General features: G+C 38.5%; 8 protein-coding genes and 2 pseudogenes across 18 annotated transcripts; 6 read left to right on the top strand and 4 right to left on the bottom strand.

Annotated features, from left to right (window-relative positions):
• The first annotated feature begins 45 nt into the window (after window positions 1–45).
• Window positions 46–1,580, top strand: AT2G35590 (annotated as a pseudogene). Its single transcript has one exon.
• Window positions 1,581–1,968: 388 nt separating this feature from the next.
• AT2G35585 (cystic fibrosis transmembrane conductance regulator) lies at window positions 1,969–3,436 on the bottom strand. 2 transcript variants are annotated; one of them, NM_129111.4, is made up of 3 exons: window positions 3,047–3,436; window positions 2,469–2,645; window positions 1,969–2,355 (listed from the first exon to the last, which is right to left on the bottom strand). In NM_129111.4, the coding sequence occupies exons 1-3, from the start codon at window positions 3,110–3,112 to the stop codon at window positions 2,128–2,130; spliced, it is 471 nt and encodes a 156-aa protein (NP_565808.1). In that variant the 5' UTR covers window positions 3,113–3,436; the 3' UTR covers window positions 1,969–2,127. The 2 variants fall into 2 exon arrangements, with proteins under 2 accessions (NP_565808.1, NP_001325105.1); NM_001336561.1 differs by having other exon boundaries at window positions 1,969–2,645.
• A 1,082-nt stretch (window positions 3,437–4,518) lies between these two features.
• AT2G35580 (Serine protease inhibitor (SERPIN) family protein) lies at window positions 4,519–6,173 on the top strand (the record flags this gene model as incomplete). The annotated part of the gene is made up of 3 exons (NM_129110.1): window positions 4,519–4,618; window positions 4,668–4,957; window positions 5,439–6,173. The coding sequence occupies 3 exons, from the start codon at window positions 4,519–4,521 to the stop codon at window positions 6,171–6,173; spliced, it is 1,125 nt and encodes a 374-aa protein (NP_181101.1).
• Window positions 6,174–6,825: 652 nt separating this feature from the next.
• Window positions 6,826–8,862, top strand: AT2G35570 (annotated as a pseudogene). The gene has a single exon.
• Window positions 8,497–9,343, top strand: AT2G35555 (serpin; the record flags this gene model as incomplete). Its single annotated transcript, NM_001336560.1, has 2 exons — window positions 8,497–8,759; window positions 9,227–9,343. The coding sequence occupies 2 exons, from the start codon at window positions 8,497–8,499 to the stop codon at window positions 9,330–9,332; spliced, it is 369 nt and encodes a 122-aa protein (NP_001323897.1). The 3' UTR covers window positions 9,333–9,343.
• On the bottom strand, window positions 9,103–10,758 carry BPC7 (basic pentacysteine 7). Of its 4 annotated transcripts, none has more exons than NM_001036411.2 (2): window positions 10,524–10,758; window positions 9,103–10,111 (listed from the first exon to the last, which is right to left on the bottom strand). In NM_001036411.2, exon 2 carries the CDS (start codon window positions 10,061–10,063, stop codon window positions 9,383–9,385), a length of 681 nt encoding a protein of 226 aa, NP_001031488.1. In that variant the 5' UTR covers window positions 10,064–10,111; window positions 10,524–10,758; the 3' UTR covers window positions 9,103–9,382. The 4 variants fall into 4 exon arrangements, with proteins under 4 accessions (NP_001031488.1, NP_001078009.1, NP_850249.1 ...); NM_001084540.2 differs by having other exon boundaries at window positions 10,553–10,758; NM_179918.2 differs by having other exon boundaries at window positions 10,600–10,758.
• Window positions 10,759–10,866: 108 nt separating this feature from the next.
• AT2G35540 (DNAJ heat shock N-terminal domain-containing protein) lies at window positions 10,867–12,930 on the bottom strand. Its single transcript, NM_129106.3, has one exon. The coding sequence runs from the start codon at window positions 12,841–12,843 to the stop codon at window positions 11,071–11,073; it is 1,773 nt and encodes a 590-aa protein (NP_181097.2). The 5' UTR covers window positions 12,844–12,930; the 3' UTR covers window positions 10,867–11,070.
• A 461-nt stretch (window positions 12,931–13,391) lies between these two features.
• On the top strand, window positions 13,392–17,165 carry bZIP16 (basic region/leucine zipper transcription factor 16). The gene is made up of 13 exons (NM_179917.4): window positions 13,392–13,549; window positions 13,935–14,062; window positions 14,270–14,326; window positions 14,407–14,484; window positions 14,642–14,731; window positions 14,823–14,882; window positions 14,982–15,151; window positions 15,324–15,378; window positions 15,769–15,799; window positions 15,898–16,172; window positions 16,247–16,324; window positions 16,399–16,524; window positions 16,599–17,165. Exons 2-13 carry the CDS (start codon window positions 13,976–13,978, stop codon window positions 16,719–16,721), a joined length of 1,230 nt encoding a protein of 409 aa, NP_850248.2. The 5' UTR covers window positions 13,392–13,549; window positions 13,935–13,975; the 3' UTR covers window positions 16,722–17,165.
• DAD2 (Defender against death (DAD family) protein) lies at window positions 16,976–18,528 on the bottom strand. 3 transcript variants are annotated; one of them, NM_001336559.1, is made up of 6 exons: window positions 18,331–18,528; window positions 18,190–18,237; window positions 17,722–17,809; window positions 17,544–17,587; window positions 17,096–17,427; window positions 16,976–16,993 (listed from the first exon to the last, which is right to left on the bottom strand). In NM_001336559.1, the coding sequence occupies exons 1-5, from the start codon at window positions 18,412–18,414 to the stop codon at window positions 17,344–17,346; spliced, it is 348 nt and encodes a 115-aa protein (NP_001318358.1). In that variant the 5' UTR covers window positions 18,415–18,528; the 3' UTR covers window positions 16,976–16,993; window positions 17,096–17,343. The 3 variants fall into 3 exon arrangements, with proteins under 3 accessions (NP_001318358.1, NP_565807.1, NP_850247.1); NM_129104.4 differs by lacking the exon at window positions 16,976–16,993 and having other exon boundaries at window positions 17,095–17,427; window positions 18,331–18,524; NM_179916.1 differs by lacking the exon at window positions 16,976–16,993 and having other exon boundaries at window positions 17,160–17,427; window positions 17,722–17,812; window positions 18,331–18,508.
• A 990-nt stretch (window positions 18,529–19,518) lies between these two features.
• SRO1 lies at window positions 19,519–23,311 on the top strand. Of its 3 annotated transcripts, none has more exons than NM_129103.5 (7): window positions 19,519–19,827; window positions 20,166–20,268; window positions 20,693–21,908; window positions 22,034–22,278; window positions 22,569–22,648; window positions 22,750–22,917; window positions 22,996–23,311. In NM_129103.5, the coding sequence occupies exons 3-7, from the start codon at window positions 20,803–20,805 to the stop codon at window positions 23,101–23,103; spliced, it is 1,707 nt and encodes a 568-aa protein (NP_565806.1). In that variant the 5' UTR covers window positions 19,519–19,827; window positions 20,166–20,268; window positions 20,693–20,802; the 3' UTR covers window positions 23,104–23,311. The 3 variants fall into 3 exon arrangements, with proteins under 3 accessions (NP_565806.1, NP_001323747.1, NP_001323748.1); NM_001336558.1 differs by having other exon boundaries at window positions 20,166–20,408; NM_001336557.1 differs by having other exon boundaries at window positions 22,034–22,648.
• The last annotated feature ends 14 nt before the right edge of the window (window positions 23,312–23,325 follow it).

The raw sequence follows: 23,325 nt of genomic DNA, 5'->3' as shown, positions 1-23,325 counted from the left end.
TAGGTTATTGTGTTAATCGTCTAAGTCTAAGAGAATCCAAAGAAGTCAAACTTAACACGCCGTACTCTCGTAAAAGAAGATGGACCGAGAAGCAGTAAAGGATCAATACGACATCCTTATCGACCTGGAAGGATCAGTAGGGACTCAAAGCGACATTGTTCTGAGGTGGACTCAGACCAGATTATCTCTTTACTTCAGGCTTCTTCAACGGATGAGCTTAACGCTGTCTTCTCCAGGATCGTCACCACCATCCTCGCCGACAGCACCCCGAGTGGCGGCCCGACGATATTGGCAGCGAATGGCGTTTGGATCGAAAAGACTCTCTCTGTGGAACCTTCTTTCAAGGATCTCTTGCTAACTTCTATATAAATTTACTAGGGCTTGTACTAACATTAACATGCTTTTGATGTATGTAAGATAGTAACATGCTTAGACATTTAGACTTAGATGTGTGCGTAATCAGATTTAGGCAAGGCTTTTGTGTGAAAATCAAACCACAGATGTTAGTGTAACCTAATAAACCTAATTCCCTTAAACCTTCTCCATATATTTCCTTCAGTTTCACTTATATGAACATATTCGGTGAATAACTTAGCTAAATACTAGATTGTATATAGGAATACTAGGGATTATACTAATAGTTTGTGCTTTGAAGTATACACAAGGCTTTTGTGAAATCAAATCACAGATATTGATAGCTAGCTTCTCTGTTTTTGTTTGTATTGTTTTTGAAAGGCTGATGAAGTGAATAAAGAGGTGAATTCATGGGTTGAAGAGCAGACAAATGGACTCATCACTGATCTTCTTCCACCAAACTCTGCTTCTCCTTTGACTGATCTCATATTTGCTAATGCCTTGTTTTTCAACGGAAGATGGGATAGTCAATTCAATCCATCGCTAACAAAAGAATCCGACTTTCACCTTCTTGATGGAACCAAAGTACGTGTGCCCTTCATGACCGGTGCCCACGAAGACAGTCTTGATGTTTACGAAGCTTTCAAAGTCCTCAATCTACCGTATAGAGAAGGACGCGAAGACAGTCGTGGTTTCTCTATGCAAATCTATCTCCCTGATGAGAAAGATGGGTTGCCTTCAATGCTGGAGAGCTTAGCTTCTACTCGTGGATTCTTGAAGGACAACAAGGTTCTTCCTAGCCAGAAGGCGGGTGTCAAGGAACTCAAGATTCCAAGGTTTAAATTTGCTTTTGATTTCGAAGCCTCGAAAGCTCTCAAGGGTTTGGGTTTGAAGGTGCCATTGTCTACGATCATCCACAAGTCTTGCATCGAGGTCGATGAAGTGGGATCGAAAGCTGCAGCTGCTGCCGCATTAAGATCATGTGGAGGTTGTTATTTTCCGCCAAAGAAGTATGACTTCGTGGCTGATCATCCTTTTCTCTTCATCGTCAAAGAGTACATAAGCGGACTAGTTTTGTTTCTTGGTCATGTCATGGATCCTTCTAAGCACTAATTTGATGTCCAAAGTCTCGGGACTTAAGGAAAATGTTTTTATGACGTTCTTGACGTATTTGAACTTTTATGCCCACTGGTTTTAAATTTGGAAGGAAATTTGAGTTTTAGAGATTTGTCGTTAGCTAGTTCTCGGTGTTTTGATATGAGCTTTATGCCTTTATTCATTGGTTCATTTTTCCCATGCCTTTACTTTTGAATGATTCAAGTGGTTAGACTCTTTTCAATTTCTTTGCTTATAGCATAGTAACAGCATGCGAATTCAACTTTGTTTTTTTTTTATTATTATTGTAACAAAACACAACGTATGTTGTTGCCAAAACCATCCTGAAGCCGGTAAACCAAGACTCTGCTCATAATTTTCCTAAACCAAATGGGGAGATCGAAATGTAATCGATGCATGGAAAAGGAACTAGAAATTGAATGAAACTTGTGTGGCGTGTGATGCAAGCTACTGTAGCAGCTGTAGCATCAGCCTATTGATGAAACGAAACGCTAGCTCTTAATTGGGAAACATTGGATATACAATGTCTCTTTTATGTTTATCGGAGGATGAAGTGGATGATTTTAGTTAGATATAATAACATTCATTCACTATGAGTTGGTTTTGTTCTTACACATAAATGTAAAAAGAGTCTAGACCATCCATGCAGGTTCTTAGCTAGATACTACCAGATACTTTGCATTCTTCTAGTAGATTAAGCAAGTCGTGTTCCGGCGCACTAAGTGAAGGCAAGATCGGACGGTTGGTATTGCATTGGCTAGTCCGCGATGGAATTGACGTCACAGAAACATCAGATTCTTCATCCATCCCATCTTGGACAATAGCCAAATCACTTCGTCTCCTCATCGAAGAAGCCGACACTCTCTCTTTCCAGAGTCTCCCGTCCTGTGATCATAAAAAATAGAGTGAAGCTTTCTACAAACACTCCTATCTTTGCAGTTTTCACTATCAAAAAAAACTAATTTTTTCTTTTCTTGGAACTTTTTCAAGAATCTTACATTGAGAATGGATGGCTCTGGGAGTGGACATTGGATCGGTTGATCGTTGTCTAAGGGCTCCATCGGGTGATCCACCGGTTTAAACTCTGTTGCTACTTCGATCCCATGAGTTTCAGTGGTTGTGGTATTAGTTGCCGGAGCAAGATCAGATCTTGGAGACAATACTTCCCTGCCATCCTGATCATAGGAGAAGATTTCATGTCAAGTGTAGCCTGAAACCAATTTAGGGCTTTTCCAGATAAATAAAAGGGTCTCAGATTCAACTATAGCTTGAAATCTATTAAAGGTAATCAGATTACAAAAGAACAGAGAGAATCTTGAACCAATGAAAGGAACTCAAAAGAACAGAAGAAGCACTAAACATCTCCCATTCTAATCATCAACTCTTTGAGCCTAGTTAGCATCTATGATATGAGCAAAGAATCTGTCCAACAATTAAACAAATGTACTGGAGAAGTGTCATACTAAAAAGGAATCACTATGAACATAAAGCTCAAGCACACAACTAACAGAACAAAATATCATGTTCCATATAACCTCTACTGGAATCAGACAAGCAAATAGAAAAGAGAGCTTACGATGGCACTCTGTGTTCGTCTATGGCTGCCTCTAACAACAGAAAACCTGGAGAAAATACCAACCATGCTATTGAATTCGATTATACGATTTTTTTGGAATAGACGAATTTCTTGATCTTCACTTTGAATTTCACAAGCTAAAACACACAAAATAAACAGTAGAAGAAAAGAACAAAAGCAGAGCCACAAAGAAATCTCCAGAATATTGCAGTGGACTGATAGATAATAAGAAATGCTTTCTCAGCTTTAAGCTTTAAGCTTTGCTTGGCTTGAACAGATTCTCTGTTATGGCTTCTTTCTTTCTGTCTCTTCTAATTTATCCTTCAACAACTTTTCTTTGGCTTTGAAAATTAGTATTAAATGATGATTCATCGCATTATTAAAATGAAATAATTCCCTTATTGGAAAATGACAATTTTTTCTGGTTCAGCTATATTGTTTTGTTCTTGAGAGAATAAACTATTCATTCAATCCACATCGAGAAAGCTACAAATCAACTAGACGGATTATTTAATATGACTAAAATACTAGTAATAATTAAGCTATTTGAACCACCAGCTCAAGAACTCAAGTGTTATTGAAGTATCTTGTATTCTTTTTCAGGACAGGCTAGGTACTAACTAATTTGTCGTTATTCTTTTTCAAGGAAAAAAAGTATATTAAAAAAAAACTAATCTAATCAGCTAATGCTACGTACTACGTTCAAAGCCAGATTTATTACACTACACCTTACCTAATCTCGCCTAATCTTTTGGCTTTCGTAGTTATTAGTTAATTGTGAAGTTATTAGCTCTATCCAGATGATTTAACAAATGAAAATATCTTGAGTCTTTGTTTACTATCCTTGTCCTAGAAATTGAAAGCACCATCAGAGCCAGCAGTGGCAAAAGTACCATGTACCTTATAAAATACACACCTCAAACAATCAAGTCATCGTTATGTCAAAAAAAGAAAGCAATCAAGTCAAAATTTGCAAAAGAAACTATGGTTCAGTTAGAATTTTTAAATATGGACACAAGTTACATGAAATAAAGTTTTGATTTTGGTTTTGGACCCTTGAAAATACACCAATTTGTTTGTCAGTTTAACAATGTCCCGGTGCAAATTTACTTCACGCACATGCGAAATTTATGTAGCCATGTCGGTCTCCTTTTAATGTTAAAAGGAAAATAAAAGAAAGAAATCAGAAAACAGCACAACTTTGGATTAAAAAAAGTTAACTAAAAGAAAAGGAAATAAAACGTGAGCGTATTTAGGAAAATATGATTATACAAATATATTAATTTGATTGAGAACTATAATTTATGATAACTCTATAATTAGGGTTCTTGTGTTGTGTTAAGAGGTTTTAGTTCAAAAACATAAAACAAAAGAAGAGAAGTAAAAGAAAGAAGTCGTCTAAGAGAATCCAAAAAAATCCAACTTAACTCGCCGTAAGAAAGATGGAACTGGACACTACCAAAAAAAGAAAGATGGACCTGGAAGAATCAATAGAGAAGCAATATAAGGCCATGATGGACCTGAAAGAATCAGTAGGGAATCAAAACGACATTGTTCTGAGGTTGACAGCACGTGATCGCCACTACCTCCCGAAAAACCTCGAACCTCGTCTTCTCGCCAGCGTTAATCAACGTCATCCTCAGTATTATCGCCGCCAGTTCTCCCGGAGACACAGACACCGCAGACAAGATTGTCTCTTTACTTCAGGCTTCTTCAACCGATAAGCTTCACGCTGTATCCTCCGAGATCGTCACCACCGTCCTCGCCGACAGCACCGCGAGTGGCGGCCCGACGATATCGGCAGCGAATGGCTTGTGGATCGAAAAGACTCTCAATGTGGAACCTTCTTTCAAGGATCTCTTGCTGAATTCGTACAAAGCTGCTTTCAATCGAGTTGACTTTCGCACCAAGGTACTCTCTTTGATCCAAATAAACCTAACTCCTTTATATATTTACTAGGTATTATATTATACTTTACATGCTTAGTTGTATCATGTATGTAACATAGTGACATGCTTAGATGTAGCATAGTAACATGCTTAGACTTAGATGTGTTCGTAATCAGATTTACCCAAGCCTTTGTGAAAATCAAATCATAGATGTTAGCGTATAACTGTATAAGGATAACATTATTGACCGGAAAAAAAAAATGCTAGTGTAACCTAATTCCCTTAAATCTTCTCCAAATATTTCCTTCAGTTTTCACCTATATATATGAAAATCATTCGGTGATCAATAACTTAGCTAAAAACTGGTTTCTATACAAAATCACTAGGGATTGTACTAATATATTGAAAAGTGTGCTTAGTCAAAGTATATACACAAGGCTTTTGTGAAATCAAATCACAGATGTTGATAGCTTCTCTGTGTTTGTTTGTTTTGTTTTTGGAAGGCTGATGAAGTGAATAGAGAGGTGAATTCATGGGTTGAAAAGCAGACAAATGGACTCATCACTAATCTTCTTCCATCAAACCCTAAATCTGCTCCTTTGACTGATCACATATTTGCTAATGCCTTGTTCTTCAACGGAAGATGGGATAGTCAATTCGATCCATCTCTAACAAAAGATTCCGACTTTCACCTTCTTGATGGAACCAAAGTACGTGTGCCCTTCATGACTGGTGCCTCCTGCAGATACACACATGTTTACGAAGGTTTCAAAGTCATCAATCTACAGTACAGAAGAGGACGCGAAGACAGTCGTAGTTTCTCAATGCAAATCTATCTCCCTGATGAGAAAGATGGGTTGCCTTCAATGTTGGAGAGATTAGCTTCTACTCGTGGATTCTTGAAGGACAACGAGGTCCTTCCTAGCCACTCGGCGGTTATCAAAGAACTCAAGATTCCAAGGTTTAAATTTGATTTTGCTTTCGAAGCCTCGGAAGCTCTCAAGGGTTTTGGTTTGGTGGTGCCATTGTCCATGATCATGCACAAGTCTTGTATCGAGGTCGATGAAGTGGGATCGAAAGCTGCAGCTGCTGCCGCATTCAGAGGAATTGGTTGTCGACGTCCTCCGCCAGAGAAGCATGACTTCGTGGCTGATCATCCTTTTCTCTTCATCGTCAAAGAGTACAGAAGCGGACTTGTTTTGTTCCTTGGTCAAGTCATGGATCCTTCTAAGCATTAATTTGATGTCCAAAGGTCTCGGGATTTGAGGAAAATCTTCTTATGACTTTCTTGACGTATTTGATTCCATGCATCACTTGAGTTAAAAGTTGAAATTGACTTTAGTTATAATCCTCGTGCTTTTCATCTTTTTAAAAAGATTTATCTCTTTTCAATGATTTTTATTCTTTGGCCTAATATGATGGCTATATAAACTAGGTTTCACAAACAATTAATATTAAGAATGTATGAAAATAACTATGAAATCTCGATCGAAAATTCTTGAATTACAAAGGTTTTTTTTTCCTCAATTTGAAAAAAAAGAAGAAGAAGAAGAAGTTAGGATCTTTTAGCTCAAAACAAGGTAATTAGGGTTTATGTGTGTAAATTTGCAGATTTCTTGCTTAATTTCATATCTATTTATTTATTTATGGACCGATTATCGGTTTATACAATTTACTTATAAAATTATTCTTGATACATTCACTATCATTTGGTTCTGTTCTTACAAAGAAAAGCGATAATGTGATGAGAGTTTAGGAATTGGAAGAAGTTATATATATTTACTCTCATAATGATAAGCTTTGGGTTACATATGTTTATATATAGTAAAATGGTTTCCTAAACTAAGATAGAACTAAATCTTTACATATGAATATAATAAATATAAAATATTTTCATATTAACTTGTGGATCTTCTGGATCCTTCTACAAGTACTCGTTGTCGAGACCATCTCTGGTACTTGTTCAAAACATAAAAGAAAACAAGAGAAGTCGGTTTAAGAGAATCCAAAAAAATCCAACTTATCCTCGCCGTGAGAAAGATGGACCTGAAAGAATCAGTAAATGATCAATACGACATCCTGGAGAACCTGAAAGGGTCAGTTGGGAACCTAAACGACATCATTCTGAGGTTAACTCAGCACGTTATCGCTAGCACCGCCGGGAAAACCTCGAACCTCGTCTTCTCGCCGGCGTTACTCAGCGTCATCCTCAGTTTTGTCGCCGCCAGTTCTCCCGATGAGCTTAACGCTGTCTCCTCCGGGATCGTCACCACCATCCTCGCCGACAGCACCCCGAGTGGCGGCCCGACGATATCGGCAGCGAATGGCGTCTGGATCGAAAAGACTCTCTACGTGGAACCTTCTTTCAAGGATCTCTTGCTGAATTCGTACAAAGCTGCTTTCAACCAAGTCGACTTTCGCACCAAGGTACTCTCTTTGATCCAAATTAACCTAACTTCTACATAAATCATAGATGTTGATAGCTTTTCTGTTTTTTTTGTTGTTTTGTTTTTGAAAGGCTGATGAAGTGAATAAAGAGGTGAATTCATGGGTTGAAGAGCAGACAAATGGACTCATCACTGATCTTCTTCCACCAAACTCTGCTTCTTCTTGGACTGATCTCATATTTGCTAATGCCTTGTTTTTCAACGGAAGATGGGATAGTCAATTCAATCCATCGCTAACAAAAGAATCCGACTTTCACCTTCTTGATGGAACCAAAGTACGTGTGCCCTTCATGACCGGTGCCCACGAAGACAGTCTTGATGTTTAAGAAGGTTTCAAAGTCCTCAATCTACCGTATAGAGAAGGACGCGAAGACAGTCGTGGTTTCTCTATGCAAATCTATCTCCCTGATGAGAAAGATGGGTTGCCTGCTGTGAGGTTTTTAGCCTCTTTACCTCTAGCTTTCTTACTCACAAGCACACAACTACTAACTTGAAGCATTAAGAACTGACTTGAAGAATGTTGAGCAGAGACTGAAACTTAAAGAAAAAGTTATGCAAAGATAGAGAAGTGTTTAACTATGAAGATGCAGAGAATGAGTGTGATGCAGAGCTGTTAAAGAAGAATGATGCAAGGCTGGAAAAACGAACACACACGGTTTAACGAGTTCGGAACCTCAACGTGAGGAACCTACATCTCGCCGGGAAAAATCCCGGAATCCACTAAACCACTTCAAGATTACAGCTTTGTCCCTCACCCTCTCTAGGAACTTACAAAGCTCTCTCTCTCTTATGTTCACTCTGTTTTCCCAAACCCTTAGCCTTACACTTACTTCTCTCTCACTTGTCTCACTCCTCTGTTACAGAGTCAAAACAAGACAAAACTTGTGGTCCTTAAACTTGGTCTCCAAGCTGGTCTCTCATTGGCTCTTTCAAGTAGGGTCGCGAATCCGTACGAGAAAGCAACTATGAGAACGTTAATGCTTGTCCTTAGACCTTCCACACGCTTTAGAGACTTACCTTTTCCTTTGAAGACTTCAGACTCTCTGTTGCAATCAGAGTGTCTCATTCCTCTTCATCTTTCTTTTGTCTAAGCCACTTAGTCTTAACACCTGCAATGTTGGAGAGATTAGCTTCTACTCGTGGATTCTTGAATGGCAAAGAGGACATTCCTAGCCACTGGGCAGATGTAGGAGAACTCAAGATTCCAAGGTTTAAATTTGATTTTGGTTTCGAAGCCTCTGAAGCTCTCAAGGGTTTGGGTTTGGAGGTGCCATCCACTATCATCCACAAATCTTGCATCGAAGTCGATGAAGTGGGATCGAAAGCTGCAGCGGCTGCTGTAATATTTGTTGGTTGTTGTGGTCCTGCGGAGAAGAGGTATGACTTCGTGGCTGATCATCCTTTCCTCTTCCTGGTCAAAGAATACAGAAGCGGACTAATTCTGTTCCTTGGTCAAGTCATGGATCCTTCTAAGCATTAATTTGAGGTCAAAAGTCTCGGGACTTTATGACTTTCTTGACGTATTTGCATCCATGCACAACTTGAGTTGAAAGTTGATTCTAAAGACTTTACTGAATCCTCGTTTTTTTCATCTTTTTAATAGATTTATCTCCTTTTAATTTGGTATGAGTGTGAAGTCACCTATAATATATATGATGACTGCCTAAGTTTAAGACCATCCCTGCAGGATATTCGTATGAAGTCAAAACAGAGTCTCTTGTTGATTCGCTAATATTCATTTCTTATTGAAATTTATTTGTGAATTCCAAAGCAATGTGTTGCATGACCGAAGTTACCCAAGTTCATGCCATAATGTGTTTCCACGACTGTTGGGATTTTTGCAGGAAATATACTCTACTTCAGGGGAAACAAGTAAAGGATACCTCTACTATAGCAAATACAGTACTCCCAAATATATACCAAAAGGCTAAGACTGTGAAAAGGACTTAAAAAGAAGCCACAAAAGCTAATATCTAAATCAAACCCAACTAATGAAACGACTACTTGATGGTCACAAACTTGTTAGTACCGTGTCTGGCCCAATGGTTCTTGAGATCAAGAGGGTGAGAGAGGTCATAGCCTTCGTCCGCAAGCCTCGCAAGGAGCTTAACATAAGCACCATTGCTCATTTTTCTTCCTGCAAGACGAGCTCCAGGTCTTGTTGTGCTCATGGGTAGTGGGTATGTCGATATGCTGATGGTACAACATGAGGATTGCCAACCGCCCATGCCCCATTTGTAGCAAACCCTTGAAACGCCTGTACATGAACATACAGGAGGAGGAACCCCAGAAGTATCAAAGCTTGAGATGTCAATGTTGATGTCCAGATTCTTTTTCTCACGTTTTGTTTCTGGTATGCTAGGTGTTTTCTTTGACTTGTTGGATACAGAGCGTTTCTTCCTTTGCGGTTTTGGCTTCAAAGCTTTCGAAGGAGACTGATTTACGGACTTCTGTTTCACAGTTTCAGTATCGTTTCTGGAATCTCTAATAGGAGGAGGAAACAAATGAGATTGAGGCACCATCACACCTTCAGCAGGAGGTTCCTGAGAAAGATCAATGCCTGTGGTCTTTGGAACGGCGATACATGAATGTAACCAATGAGCATTAGACGTACGCAAGCCTGAGTCCTTGTTTGCGTTTGTAGCAGATAGCATAAGGTTTTGTGCAGGAAATGAATTCATCTTGATAGCTAGTTTCAGTGGAAAGATCACACCTTCGCGTTGCAGCTCCTACATCATTTCAAAAGCAGATAAGATGAGCCAACACCTCCAAACAACAATTGATACTAAGTACTAACATTATTAAGCAACACACAGATGCAGAAGCAACCTACATGCTCTACTTACAGAGAATATAATCTATAGTTTACTTCCAGTATCAGTTTTCAATCAAAAGACAGAGATTTTACAAGACAGAATCTGATATGCATAAGTCTAAATAAGCAAACTTGATAATTGAAACCCAGATAGTCAGAACAGATAAAACAGAGATATAAAGACTACATACGTAGAGGAAAAGATTTGATCTTTCAAGATTGTTTGATTGAAAATCGGCAAACCCAGAAGAGTTAACGAAAGAAGAATCAAGACCCATATGCGGAAAAAATTAACTCGCTACAATAAACCATGCAAAATCAAAAACCTGTGACTAGGGTTCCAAAAGAATCATACGGCAGAAACAGAGTCGACACCAAAAAAAGAGTGATCTTTCGGCTTACGCAAACGAGAAAAATCGTCGGAGTTACCAGTGGCGACACTCCACCGCTATGCTCTCGCTCACTCTGCGCACTCTTTCTCTCTCAAACCTCTGATGGACGAAATAATTCACTTTGAGGCCTTGAGAATTTCTAGGGCTCACCGATTTTTAAACTCCGTTTCTTTTTGCCCCACGCGAAATTTATGCATATATTTTAAACAATATAAAATTCTTAAGTTTACAATTAGTCAATTAGATAATTAAACTTTGAAAATTTATTTTTTTGCCACTAAGATTTGGTAATATAACACAATATTTAACTTATCTATGCAATTTATAAACTTGTGGGAAAGTCTTTGGACTTTGGGTTTGGGCACTAAATATAGTTGATCTAAACTAATATGATTAAGTTAGACAAATATAGACATGAAGTGCTTGTTTCTCTTTGTCATGAGATGATGAGAAACAGAAAACAAAGAAGTGTCTATGTTCACTAAGTGGCAGAAACCAAATCAGGAGGAACAGAAGCAAGATCAAGCACCCAAGACTCTTTCAGATCAGCTCCAGATTCATCTTCAGGCAGCTTCTTGGCCGGAATCTGATGAGAGAGCAAGGCTGCAACATCTTCTTTCTCGACCCACCTGACTGCATTATACCCGTAATCCCGTCTCTTGAACAGGTTGCTATAGTCGTTAACCTTCTCCAAATATGCTACACTTAATCCATATGCATCAGTATACATTGTCAAGCATACGACAATCTCATAGCGTCTGGTCTTTCTTCTCTGAAGACCTGGATTTGTCTCTGAGTAGACTGCCCAAACCGAGCCTTTCTTTGGATATATTTGGTATATTTCTCGTGCAGCCCTTTCGCAGTTGACAAGGTGAGAGAATGGTTTCACTTGTTCTATCAAAGCTTTCTCTGAAACCCGGAACCTACCACAAGGCATATGAGAAGAACTAATCTTCATCCAAGAGATTAGTTTCTCGCTCTCAAAATCCAACCAGCTGATCCATACCTTAAAAGGATTCAAAGAGACTACTTCACTAACTAAACAGTAACTCCGAGGCATTTTGTCATCACCACCATCATATATCGCCCAAATCTGCCCTTTCTTGAAGCTCCTCGGCATCCGGTCCTTATCAAAATCATACAGTTCAAAATCCTCGTCTTCCATATACATTTCTTGGCTTAACTTACCACGATCCCTCTTCCTATCAACCCGAGGCACGTATTCTAAATCCACTATCTCAGTTAAATCCTTGTGGTTCGCCATCTTCTTCTTCTTTATATTCTTCCTATTCTTTAAAACTTCTTGTTTATTATTCACTGCGTTAGTACTCATCTCCCTTAACGTTTCAGTCATGGAGGCATCAGCTAAAGATCTCTTCTGCGTTTCCCTTCCCATGTTTTCTTCTCCACTGCTATCTTTCTCAGTGATCTTCGAATTCACCTTCGACTTATTTCTCTTTATCACCGCTTGCATTTCTGCCAAAGTCATCATCCCTTCATCCTCTTCATCCGACCCCTCAAATACATTAATAGCTTCTGCTGCTTCCTGACTCATCTCCCCTGTCTCAACTTCTTTTATCAGACTTTCACCATCGCTATCAACAGGCCTCTTCCTCCTACTATATGTTATGATCTTGGAAGTACAAGCTCCATTTTCTCTACCCTCTTCTTCCTTCTCAACTTCCTTCGCCTCAAAACTATTCTTGCAAGTAGGGCACATCAAATTTTGTCCTAAATACTTCCTATCAAACTTATGCACCGACCTACAACCCGAACAAACCGCCGAAAACGTTGACGTTTCATCACCACCAGAACCACCGCTAACCATTTCCCCCTGAATCCTAATCCTCAACTTCATATCATACTCAGTCCTCCTAACCTTATCAGAGAAAACCCTAAAGGCCTCATTCAAAAGTTTGAACCCCTCCTCACACCCCACATACGGATTCTTATCAGGATGCAACACCAAAGCTAGCTTCCTATACTGTTGTTTTATGGTATTAATATGAGAAAAAGGCTCTACCTTTAGAACCTTGTACCATTCCGGAAAACCTCCGGCGACTGTGGCGGCGGAGCTGATGATCTCGAAAGCGGTGACCATGGCGGATAAACCTTCCGTGTTCGGAGACAAGCTGAGAGCTTTCCGCGCGTGAGTTAAGGCCGACATCAAATCACCGCAATTGAAACTCGATTCCGCTAGTGCTTTGTGGTGTATGGATTCCTTTTCTACTTCTGAGTCTGATCCAGAAGCCATTGCTGTGTAGCCGGAGACGCCTTCAAAAACTTCAACTTTGAAAGAGAGGGCTAAAAAGAGAGAGAGAGCTCTGCTTTTTCTATTCCCTTGAATTCACTCACCCTAGTCTTTTTATTATTTTCTTTATCACCCTCTTATTTATTAAGAATCTCTTTTCTGCCCAATAGTTTTTTTTGTTAGTGTTCCTAACTATTTTGTCATAAAGTCATTTATTGTTTTTGATGACATGTAACATTACCAATGAGTCAATGCACTATCATTCTATCAATGTGTATTGTATACATAAACCTATTCATAACATTTAAAATATACTTTTGCAAAGACACTTTTTCCATATATTTATGTCAATTTTGATTTTAAAGATCTTCCTTTTCAATTGGGGAGAAACTTTTTTCCTTATCAAATTGTGACATTTTGGGTGGGTTACAAATTATTGTAAGGCTTTAAATGGGTAAAGTTCATAAATAAGTTATAAAGAAGGGCTTTTAATAAAAATACTTAAATTTGGGCAAAGAAGCAATTTTTATTCCTCGTGAACTCCACGCCCCCTTTCTTCTCCGTCAGATAACAAAAAACAAATCAAGCAAATTTATTTATCTTGGTCAAGAGACATTGATTCTCTTAAATTTCTGCAAAATTAAGCTCAGAGATTCACACCGCATCTGAAATTGTGCTCAGAGGGGTTCCAAATATTACCAGTCGTTAGGTATTTCTGTTCACATCTCTCCAAGTTTGTATCTTTGGGGTTAGATTTTAGCGTTTCTCTTCTGAATTCGATTGAGTTTTCTAGGGCTTTTCGAGGGTTTCTATATATACTTCTCGGTTTTGTGTTATTGTGTTTCTCCGGTCCGACATTGTTATTTACCTGTTTCTGCATCTTGAGAAAAAGACTAGACCTTTAAGCTGTTGTTGGATTATCAATATATATATATATATATATATATAGCTGTATTGGTCAACGATCAATAGGAGAAGTTTGGAACGAAATCTCTAACATCTTATTAGCTGAAATGTTGAATTGTTGGATGTGTTGAGTTTATGCATGAGTAGATCTCGTAGTGAGTTAGCTTATAGCTGACTTCGTCTTGCAGGAAGCAATCACGAGTTGTTTTAGGAATTAGTGAACGTGATAATGGCTAGCAATGAGATGGAAAAATCGAGTAAAGAGAAGGAACCTAAAACACCTCCTCCTTCTTCTACTGCCCCTCCCTCTTCACAGGTTTGTGTTTGCCCTTCTCTGCTTCCAATTTTCTTAAGAGGACCATAATGTAAAAAGGGAAAACAAATCCCATGATTTAAGCTATTAGAAGCCGAATTAGAAGTGAGATACTAGAAAGGAAAATAAAAATATTCTAGATTTCAGCTAATTGTGATTTTGTATACCTATCAGTGATATGCTTTAGTTGGAATATTTCTGTGTTTGTAGGAACCTTCATCGGCTGTGAGTGCTGGCATGGCTACTCCAGATTGGTCTGGTTTTCAGGTTAGGACAGATTCCTCCATCTATGGATCTGCGCTCTCTTTTCTTGTTGCATTTGATCTTTACGGCTTTCTTTTCGACAGGCATATTCTCCTATGCCGCCGCCTCATGGTTATGTGGCATCTAGTCCCCAACCTCACCCTTATATGTGGGGAGTTCAGGTGAACTGGCTTACGCTTTATCGCTTTTTACTGTGATGTCTATCGGTGTTCAGAGTGCTGGAAAATTGCAACATTCTTATTGACTTATAACGAATTCGTTCAGCTGTCTTTCATCATATCTTTGATTGATTACTGAATGAGACATTAAATTTTGCAGCATATGATGCCTCCTTATGGAACTCCGCCTCATCCTTATGTTGCAATGTATCCCCCAGGTGGCATGTACGCACATCCTTCAATGCCTCCGGTACTGCCAACTGTAGTAGATTCAATTGCAGTGAACATAAATTAAAATGTAGCTGTTAATTATATCTTTAATATGTTCCATTCTGTATCAGGGTTCTTATCCCTATAGCCCTTATGCTATGCCTTCTCCAAATGGAATGACTGAAGTTTCTGTGAGTTAGCGTCCCATCATACTTCATTCGTTCTTTCTCAAACGGTCTTTGCTACCTTTGCTTATTGTAGGAACATAATTGAGAGATGATTTTATGCAGGGCAATACTACAGGCGGCACTGATGGTGATGCTAAACAATCTGAAGTGAAGGAAAAATTGCCCATCAAAAGATCAAGAGGAAGCTTGGGAAGTTTGAACATGATTACAGGAAAGAACAATGAACCTGGGAAAAACTCAGGAGCATCAGCTAATGGAGCTTACTCCAAAAGGCATGTAACACGCTTGTTTTTATCCGGTCTATGTGACGTGGCATGTATGCATGGTTGTTATCTTGGAAATATTATTATGTTTGGACTAGGACCCCTTTTGGACTTATGCTACTTCATTAGATAATATTCATTCTATTATTGCTCTGAGATTGTCAGAATTGTTTGGTTACAGTGGGGAGAGTGCTTCTGATGGTTCAAGTGAAGGAAGTGATGGGAACTCTCAAAATGTAAGTTTCGGATAGCTATCATCAGCCTTTTCATTTGAATTATATCTTTGTTGGTATGCATTCATTCTGGCAACCATGTTGTGATGAGGCGCTGTTTCATGGGGAACACCTAGTTTGTTTGCTAAGAATCTAGCATGAATCTGAATTTGGATTGACCTATTCAGATCTGTCAGTCCCTTGGAATTTCTCATTTAAATTTTATGAGTGTTGCTAACACTTGGAATCTGCACACTGGAACACATAACCTTTGCGTTCCATATGTCGCCTCATCAAACGTTTTTGTTGGATCTTTGGGCTCGAAAAGTCTTAATGTTATTTCCGTCTTTCTATGGGAGTGAGGAGTTCTTACAGTAATTATGACTGATTCTGATTTGCTTGCAATTCATGTAGGATTCGGGATCTGGACTAGATGGAAAGGATGGTTGGTTTACGATCTTTTCTTTTTCCTTTCGTTACTATCATGCGGCTAACACCGTGAAAGCTACTTATCAGAGAGTTCTTTATTGTTTTTCCATTCAGCTGAAGCAGCATCAGAGAATGGTGGTTCTGCCAATGGTCCGCAAAATGGAAGTGCTGGTACACCTATTCTACCGGTGAGCCAGACCGTACCAATCATGCCAATGACAGCTGCAGGTGTTCCTGGCCCACCAACAAATTTAAATATTGGGATGGATTACTGGGGTGCTCCAACTTCAGCTGGTATCCCTGGAATGCATGGGAAAGTATCTACACCAGTTCCTGGAGTTGTTGCTCCAGGCTCGCGAGATGGTGGCCATTCACAACCCTGGTTACAGGTGTGCCCACCTTTCTTAGGCAGATTTAAATCGCCTTTTATCCTCAAACTCAGATTTGTTTGTCTTGCAATTAGGACGATAGAGAACTTAAGCGACAGAGACGGAAGCAGTCCAATAGGGAGTCTGCTCGAAGATCAAGGTTGCGTAAACAGGTACTAAACATCCATTTAGATCACCTCTAGCACGCCCATGTGAGCAAATTATTGACCCGGTGTTTGTGATTTAGGCCGAATGTGATGAGCTGGCCCAACGCGCTGAGGTGTTGAACGAAGAAAACACAAATCTCAGAGCAGAAATCAACAAGCTCAAAAGCCAATGCGAAGAGCTTACCACCGAGAACACCTCTCTCAAGGTAAAAAAAAAGTAATCTTTCAAAATTAGTTTTAGAGCCAGCCAACGAAACAGTTACCAACTTTGTTCTTGCAGGACCAACTTTCATTATTCCCTCCACTTGAAGGCATAAGCATGGACAATGACCACCAAGAACCAGACACCAATCAAACAGGTGCCGCAGAGAGAAAGGTTGATTCATACAAAGACTCAACGTGAGAAGACATAGAGCAAAACCAATTCCTAACACAGGTATAAAAAAGTAGCAGCAGCAGCAACAACAACACTCGGCGGTTCTTTGCTAACAGATGGTTTGTAGGATTTTAGGCATCAGAGATCGATTGGTTCCGAATAGTTTATTGAGGGTTGTTGGTCCAGTGTATGTGTGTGTAAGTTACGAAATTAGATATTGGGAGAAAAAATTCCCTCGTTTAATGTTTTACTTTGCCTTTGCTCTACTTGCAGAAGCGAATCTGAGGCAATGTGCTTATCTGTATCAAAATTGTTACCCTTTTTATTAGCTTTTCCTATTTATTTTTTCTTCACTTTATGGATGCGATTGAATTTAAGTGAAATGAATTTAGTAGGCCTACCATTTCTGTATCCTGATGATGTATGTTCTTTGTCACTTTTGCGTAGAACCTAAAACTGGCTGTGGAGTTGGCTCAATCACTATGAGAAAGTAGCATTAACAAAAGAAAAACAAGCTCTTCACATAAGGGCTACTAAGATGATAAAATCTCAAATATCAGAAATAAAGTTTATGATGTATGGAAAGCAAGTGCAGTGATTGTTCTCAAAAATCTCATGAGATTTATGTCCGGCTTGAGAGGTGTTTAGTTTATCCCAAGAAGTTTATGATCACTAGGTGGAGGACTAAGTTGCAGAGGACAAAATCAGCAAAAGCTCGCTCCGGTGCTAAATCCTGCAATATTCAAAAGGAATTGCAAATATGAATAGCTGTCTTCTGAGGATATTTAGACAACATTGTGGAAGCATAATGATTACTGAGGAGTTGAAGAAACTGTAGGAGTTCGTTACCTTAAATTCCTTGTTTTCTTTGTTCACTTGAATCCGGAGGCAGACTATACAGAAAAGAAAAGAAAAGAAAAGAAAAGAAAAACACAGAATGTCATATCCGTATCCAGGACATTCCCAAGCTAATCTTTTAACAACAAACAGATACAAGGGAAACTTGTAAACACATTAATAAACTAACCAGCAAGAACCGCTGTCCCGATACACGAGAGAACTCCAGAGAGAAATGAGTTGAAAGGAAACGATCCAACAAGAGCCATGTAAGCAACCTGCTCAATCACAGAAATTAAACACACTAAAACTAAGTAACCAGGTTCTTTAATACACAGAGAATTCAACACTGTTTATCAAGAAATTCTGTAGAATTTAACATGAGTCAAGAATTAAGCAACAAGAGTTTCTTTGATATAGTCCTTCAAAAAAACACAGATCAAACATTTCAACGACAAAGTAATGGATGATGCTATACAAATGAACACAAAAATTGCAAATCAAGTATATCAAATTTGAGTGTCTTTCTATTTGAAAATACACATATCAATACATATGAACATAAAAACTCATACATTTGAAATCCCCATATACATAAACGAAACGAAAAGGCACGGATCGAGAGGCACAGTCGAAGCAATAAAGGAGATTAGAGTACCTGAATCAAAGCTGTGAAGACCGCGAAACAAACATAAAGGTCGATGATCTACAAAAACAGAGTTCAAACAAGAACATTCAGCGGATTTTTCAATTTCAATGATGATTCATAAAAGATCAGAACAAAATGATAATGGTGGACCTTGAGATTCGTTGGTGTAGCGGTATAAGCAGAGTGAAGAGAATGGAAGAGATCCTGAGCATCCTTACTAGTCGATTTCACCATTTCTTCAAAGACTGACCAACACAGGCACAGCAAGCAAACTTTTCTCCTGCTTCTTCTTTTTCTCTTCTTCACGAGTCTGGTGCTCTCGCTGAAATGACGTTGTTTCAGGATTTGCTGATTAAAACGGGCTGTCATTGTTTGGGGCCTTTGGGCCCAAGCCTTTTTAAGTCTGAACTTCGAAACGTCGCCGTTTTGTTATGAGATATTTTCTAAATTATGTTTTCCACAGTTTGTAAATGGACTACCACTCGAGCTTGTTCGAAAAATCTTTAGACGTTACTCGAGGGCTCAATATGAATTTGGCGATTAATTTAAAAATCGGAAATAAATATTTAGGGTTATTATAATGTTTTTAAAACATTTTAATCTAATATTGTTTTGAAAATGGTAGTAAACATAAAAATATATTTTTAAGACAACATTTTATGTTTTTAGTTAAAATTTTGTACATAAGTTGCTATAATTTATCATACTCTTAATGTACATGTTTGAATAAAAAAGAAGTTGTTTTATATTTAAAATCTTAAATAATCAAGATATACAAAATTAGGTACGAAATAATCGGATTAGATGGAAGGTAATTAGATAACTGATTTCTTCAAGAGATTAATCATTCAATAAGGCAGGCAGAGTGGATGTAACAATTAAAAACGGAATAATCGGAGATACACTGAAATTTTTAGAATAAACACAACTTTAACAAATTCAAAGAGAACGTTTGTAATTTCCTTGTACAGCGTAAGGAAAGTTTAGATAAAAGATGTATATAATATAATAATTGAATGCATACGTAAGAGATGAGTTTATTTTCAAATTTAACGTAACCGAACAAAATAAGTTTTCTTCTAAATTCCGTAACATATGTCCTAACCACTCAAACTAAAACAAAAATTAAATTTTTTTCTGGTCTGAAGTATTAAAACCACAATCTTGACAAAATTGAAAATTTATTTTTTATGATAACAATTTTATAAATTTATATTATTGGAGCGATATCTGACAAAACTAGTTTAAAACTGAAAAAATGTCTATGTAACTATAATAGAGTAGTTTACAACACATTTATTTACTTGTTTATACTTGATAGTGAAATTGGCCGTGTTTGACCGGGTCAGAATTGATAGGTGACGGTCCAGTTAGAATTGGGCTTTGACGTAAAAAAAAAAAATGTGTAACTTTGTTCTTTGCCTAAACGATTGGCTTTGTGTCCAAGAGTAGACCGCCGACTTAGATTTTTTCGCCGACGAGAGAATATATATAAATGGCTCGTCTTTTTCCAAACGATTTCTTCTTCTTCGTCGTCGCCGGTTTAGGGTTTCCGTTGCTGTAGCAATTTTCTCTCGCTTCTCTCTCCCCTTTTACAGTTTCTCTTATATTGCTCTTGCCTTGCGTCCAATCTCAAGAGTTCATAAGGTTAGTTTAAATTTGTCTTTATTGATATAATCTATGATTCTGTGAATTGGTGTGTTACATTTAGTCGAAATTGTTGTGAATTGTGTTGTTCTTGAGATGTTTTGGTGTCAATTGATGGTTTATTTGCATAATTTTATTAGGGGTTTCGCTGAAAAGCTGAAAAAGATTGCTATTACATAATTTGTTAAGAGTGAAAATGTCTCGTCTAAGCTTCTGTTGTTATGATTCATGTATTCACCTAAACAGAAGAGAGCTTGTCTCGACAGCTTTGATAGCCTGTTGTTATTTGTTGGTCTGTTTCTGTCTTTGAAGGTTAAATTTTTTGGCTTGTCTTACAGAGTTGACATTTGTGAACATCGAAGAAATACGGTGACGTTTCTTCTCTGATTACTTTTTGCCAACATGAATACTAATGTATTTATCAACAAGTGCTACAGCCTGGTAAGTCTCAAGCTTTCCGATGAGTTTACCGTTCTATCTAGTCCGGATTTGTATCTGCAGTTTTGCTTCTTTGTTCTGTCATGTTTGTTATAAGATCTTGCCTTCTGAGTAGCTGAACCTCTTTTTTCATCCTTGTGTAGGTTAGTTGTCACTTCTTTCCTTTCTTGTAATCTTTCTTATATTGTTTTTCCTATGATTTGTAAAGGGATTTTACTGGTATCGATTCGACAGTGTTGTTTCAATTGAAACATGATGCTTTGTAGGAAAACTCATGAATAACTGTTCATATAGTTGCTTTCTGTTGGTGTTTATAGCAGTGTCTTTTTGTTAAGTAGGTTATTGCATGATGAGAGTCTTTTCATTTTTATTTTATATACAGTCACTGCACTTTTTTCATATCTGATGCACACCTTTCTTCTTGCAGTTTTTTTCGAAGCTGTTGGTGAGTTCCCATCCTTAGTACTGCTAGACAGTTCGGTGTGTTAGTTGACTTTATATTCAAGGTTATAGGTTTAGTGTTGTTAGTAGAGAAAAATGGAAGCCAAAATCGTCAAGGTATCGGATAGTAGTTATAAAGATGGTCTTGGGAAGAAGAGAAAGCATCCAGGGAACTATACTCCTTATGATTCTGGAAGGTCATATGCAAAGCTGCAATGGGTGCTTTCACCCAACAGTTCCACCCAGAAGCTTGAGAAAAGGAGAAATTTGGATGGTGAAAACAAAGTTATTGTTTCTGAGAATCATGTTGAGAAGTCTTTGGTCAGATACTTCTCTTATTATAAGAAGACAGGAGTGCCAAAACGTGTAATGTTCCATGAGAATGGTGAATGGATTGATTTGCCTGATCATATTCTATGCGACATCAGGAATGATCTTGAAGCAAAGAGAGCTACAATTGAGTTCAATTGGTGCGGTCGCCATTTTCTCCTGGATTTCTTGCACATGTATCGACTAGACTTGGAAACAGGTGTAAAAACCCAGCTTGCTTGGATTGATATTGCTGGCAAATGCTTTTTCCCTGAAACTTTTGACACCCTCGAAAGGGACGGCTGCCATCATATCCGTGGGGAAGATCCGGAACAACATGATCAACGTGAGATCAAGCTGCACATTGAAATTGATGTAAATAGTGGGGAGTTACCGAGGCTGAATTTGAATGTGGTCACTGACGAGTCTGGTGACAATATGGATGATTTTCAAGCTGTTCAGAGATCCTCAAATGGGCCAAATGACGAGGCATCAGAGGATAGCTGCAGCCGTGAGCTTGATGATGCTGTTGAGAAATGGGACAAAACAGAAACTGATCGGTTCTCTGGTGTCAAGCCTGCTGAGGAGGAGCTTGATAAAGATGCTGTCAAACAAATGTTTGCTTTGGGTGCTGCCACTCTAGGGCATGTAGAGTCGCTTGATGTGTATCAGTTTTCAAGCGAGATTGCAAAGGCTCGTCTATCTCTTTTCCAGAAGCAAGCTGACATCACTAAGAAACACCGAGGAGATGCAAACATTAGATATGCATGGGTTCCTGCGAAGAAGGAAGTGTTATCTGCCGTGATGATGCATGGACTTGGAGTGGGTGGAGCATTCATTAAAAAGTCTATGTATGGTGTTGGGGTTCACGCTGCAAACTGCCCTTATTTCAGGTTTTTATTCGCCCTCTATGCCAGTTCCTCTCTCATTTAGCCTGCCTTATGCTATTTTTGTTTCACTTTATAGTTCATTTGTTTTATGGTTTTATCTAAGCACATGTGAAAGATATTGTTTACAGTGCTAGATACTGTGATATTGACGATAATGGTGTGCGGCACATGGTTTTGTGCCGCGTAATAATGGGGAATATGGAGCCTCTTCGTGGTGATAACACGCAGTACTTTACTGGTGGAGAAGAGTATGATAATGGGGTTGATGATGTTGAGAGTCCAAAGCATTACCTTATCTGGAACATGAATATGAACACTCACATTTACCCAGAATTTGTAGTTAGCTTCAAGCTGTCTATCCCCAATGCTGAAGGTGATTACCATTTGTTATTTCTCCTGTAATTTCCATAAAAATCAACTGATGACGCATTGAATGGGAGACAGCATATAGATCTTACTGAAGATCAGCTATTTGGATCCTGAAATCTTCCTCTATAAGTTAGAAAAGGATCCACATCACCTTGTGACCTCTGGGGGTGGTAAACATACTTCATCATCCCAAGGGTCCAGTGAGATATCCATGGCTAATATATATGGGTATTTCGATGATCACATTTGTTTTCTGTAGTATTCGAAACGGGATGACATGTTTTGTTTGTGCAGGGAATATTCTTCCTACTACTCAGAGTAGGCACGAGAGTTCGGGACTCACCTTGGAAGGACCCAAAGGTTCTCCCTCAAATGTAAGTTGAATTGTACCTGATCAGATTCTCATTTTCAAGCAGTCATTGTTAATATTTGATATGGACACAAACGAGTAATGTTGCTTGTTTGTATGAAGCAGGAGCCAGGAAGGGTATCAAATGGAGGTTCAGGGAGCGAAAAGAATAGCTCCAGCAGTAGAAGGCCCAGATCTCCTATAATGCCTTTCCCTCTGCTGTTCAAAGCAATCTCGAGCAAAATTGCTCGTAAAGACATGGATTTGATAATTGCTGGTTACCAGGAACTCAGGGTAAATAATATAAACCATGTCTTTTACCAATAGTCAAGGTTATCATATTGTATTAACATAATCGGTGTGCTCTTGCAGGAGAAGAAGGTGTCGAGAAAGGAATTTTATAAGACGCTGAGTATGATTGTAGGAGATGATGATCTGCTGATATCTACAATAACAGGCCTTCAAAGGAGTTTGGGTTAGATTAATGTGTCGACTTCTCTTTGCTGTCGTGAAACCTTAATAGTTTGGATTACGACAAACGTGACTTGATCTTTAGAAACTTAGTAGTAGTACTGTTATATTTACTCTTTTGGTGAAACTAGTCTCCATTATCCTGTTTTTCTTTACTTGGAATCAAAGAGTCTTTTATTGATCAACAGCCTTGGTTCTTTGTGAGGTTTAATTCATCAGCTGGAAGTTATT

This window comes from Arabidopsis thaliana, chromosome 2, assembly GCF_000001735.4.
Source record: "Arabidopsis thaliana chromosome 2, partial sequence".
Taxonomy (NCBI): domain Eukaryota; kingdom Viridiplantae; phylum Streptophyta; class Magnoliopsida; order Brassicales; family Brassicaceae; genus Arabidopsis; species Arabidopsis thaliana.
Note: the sequence above shows the minus strand (reverse complement) of the source record. Positions and strands in the feature narration are given on the sequence as shown.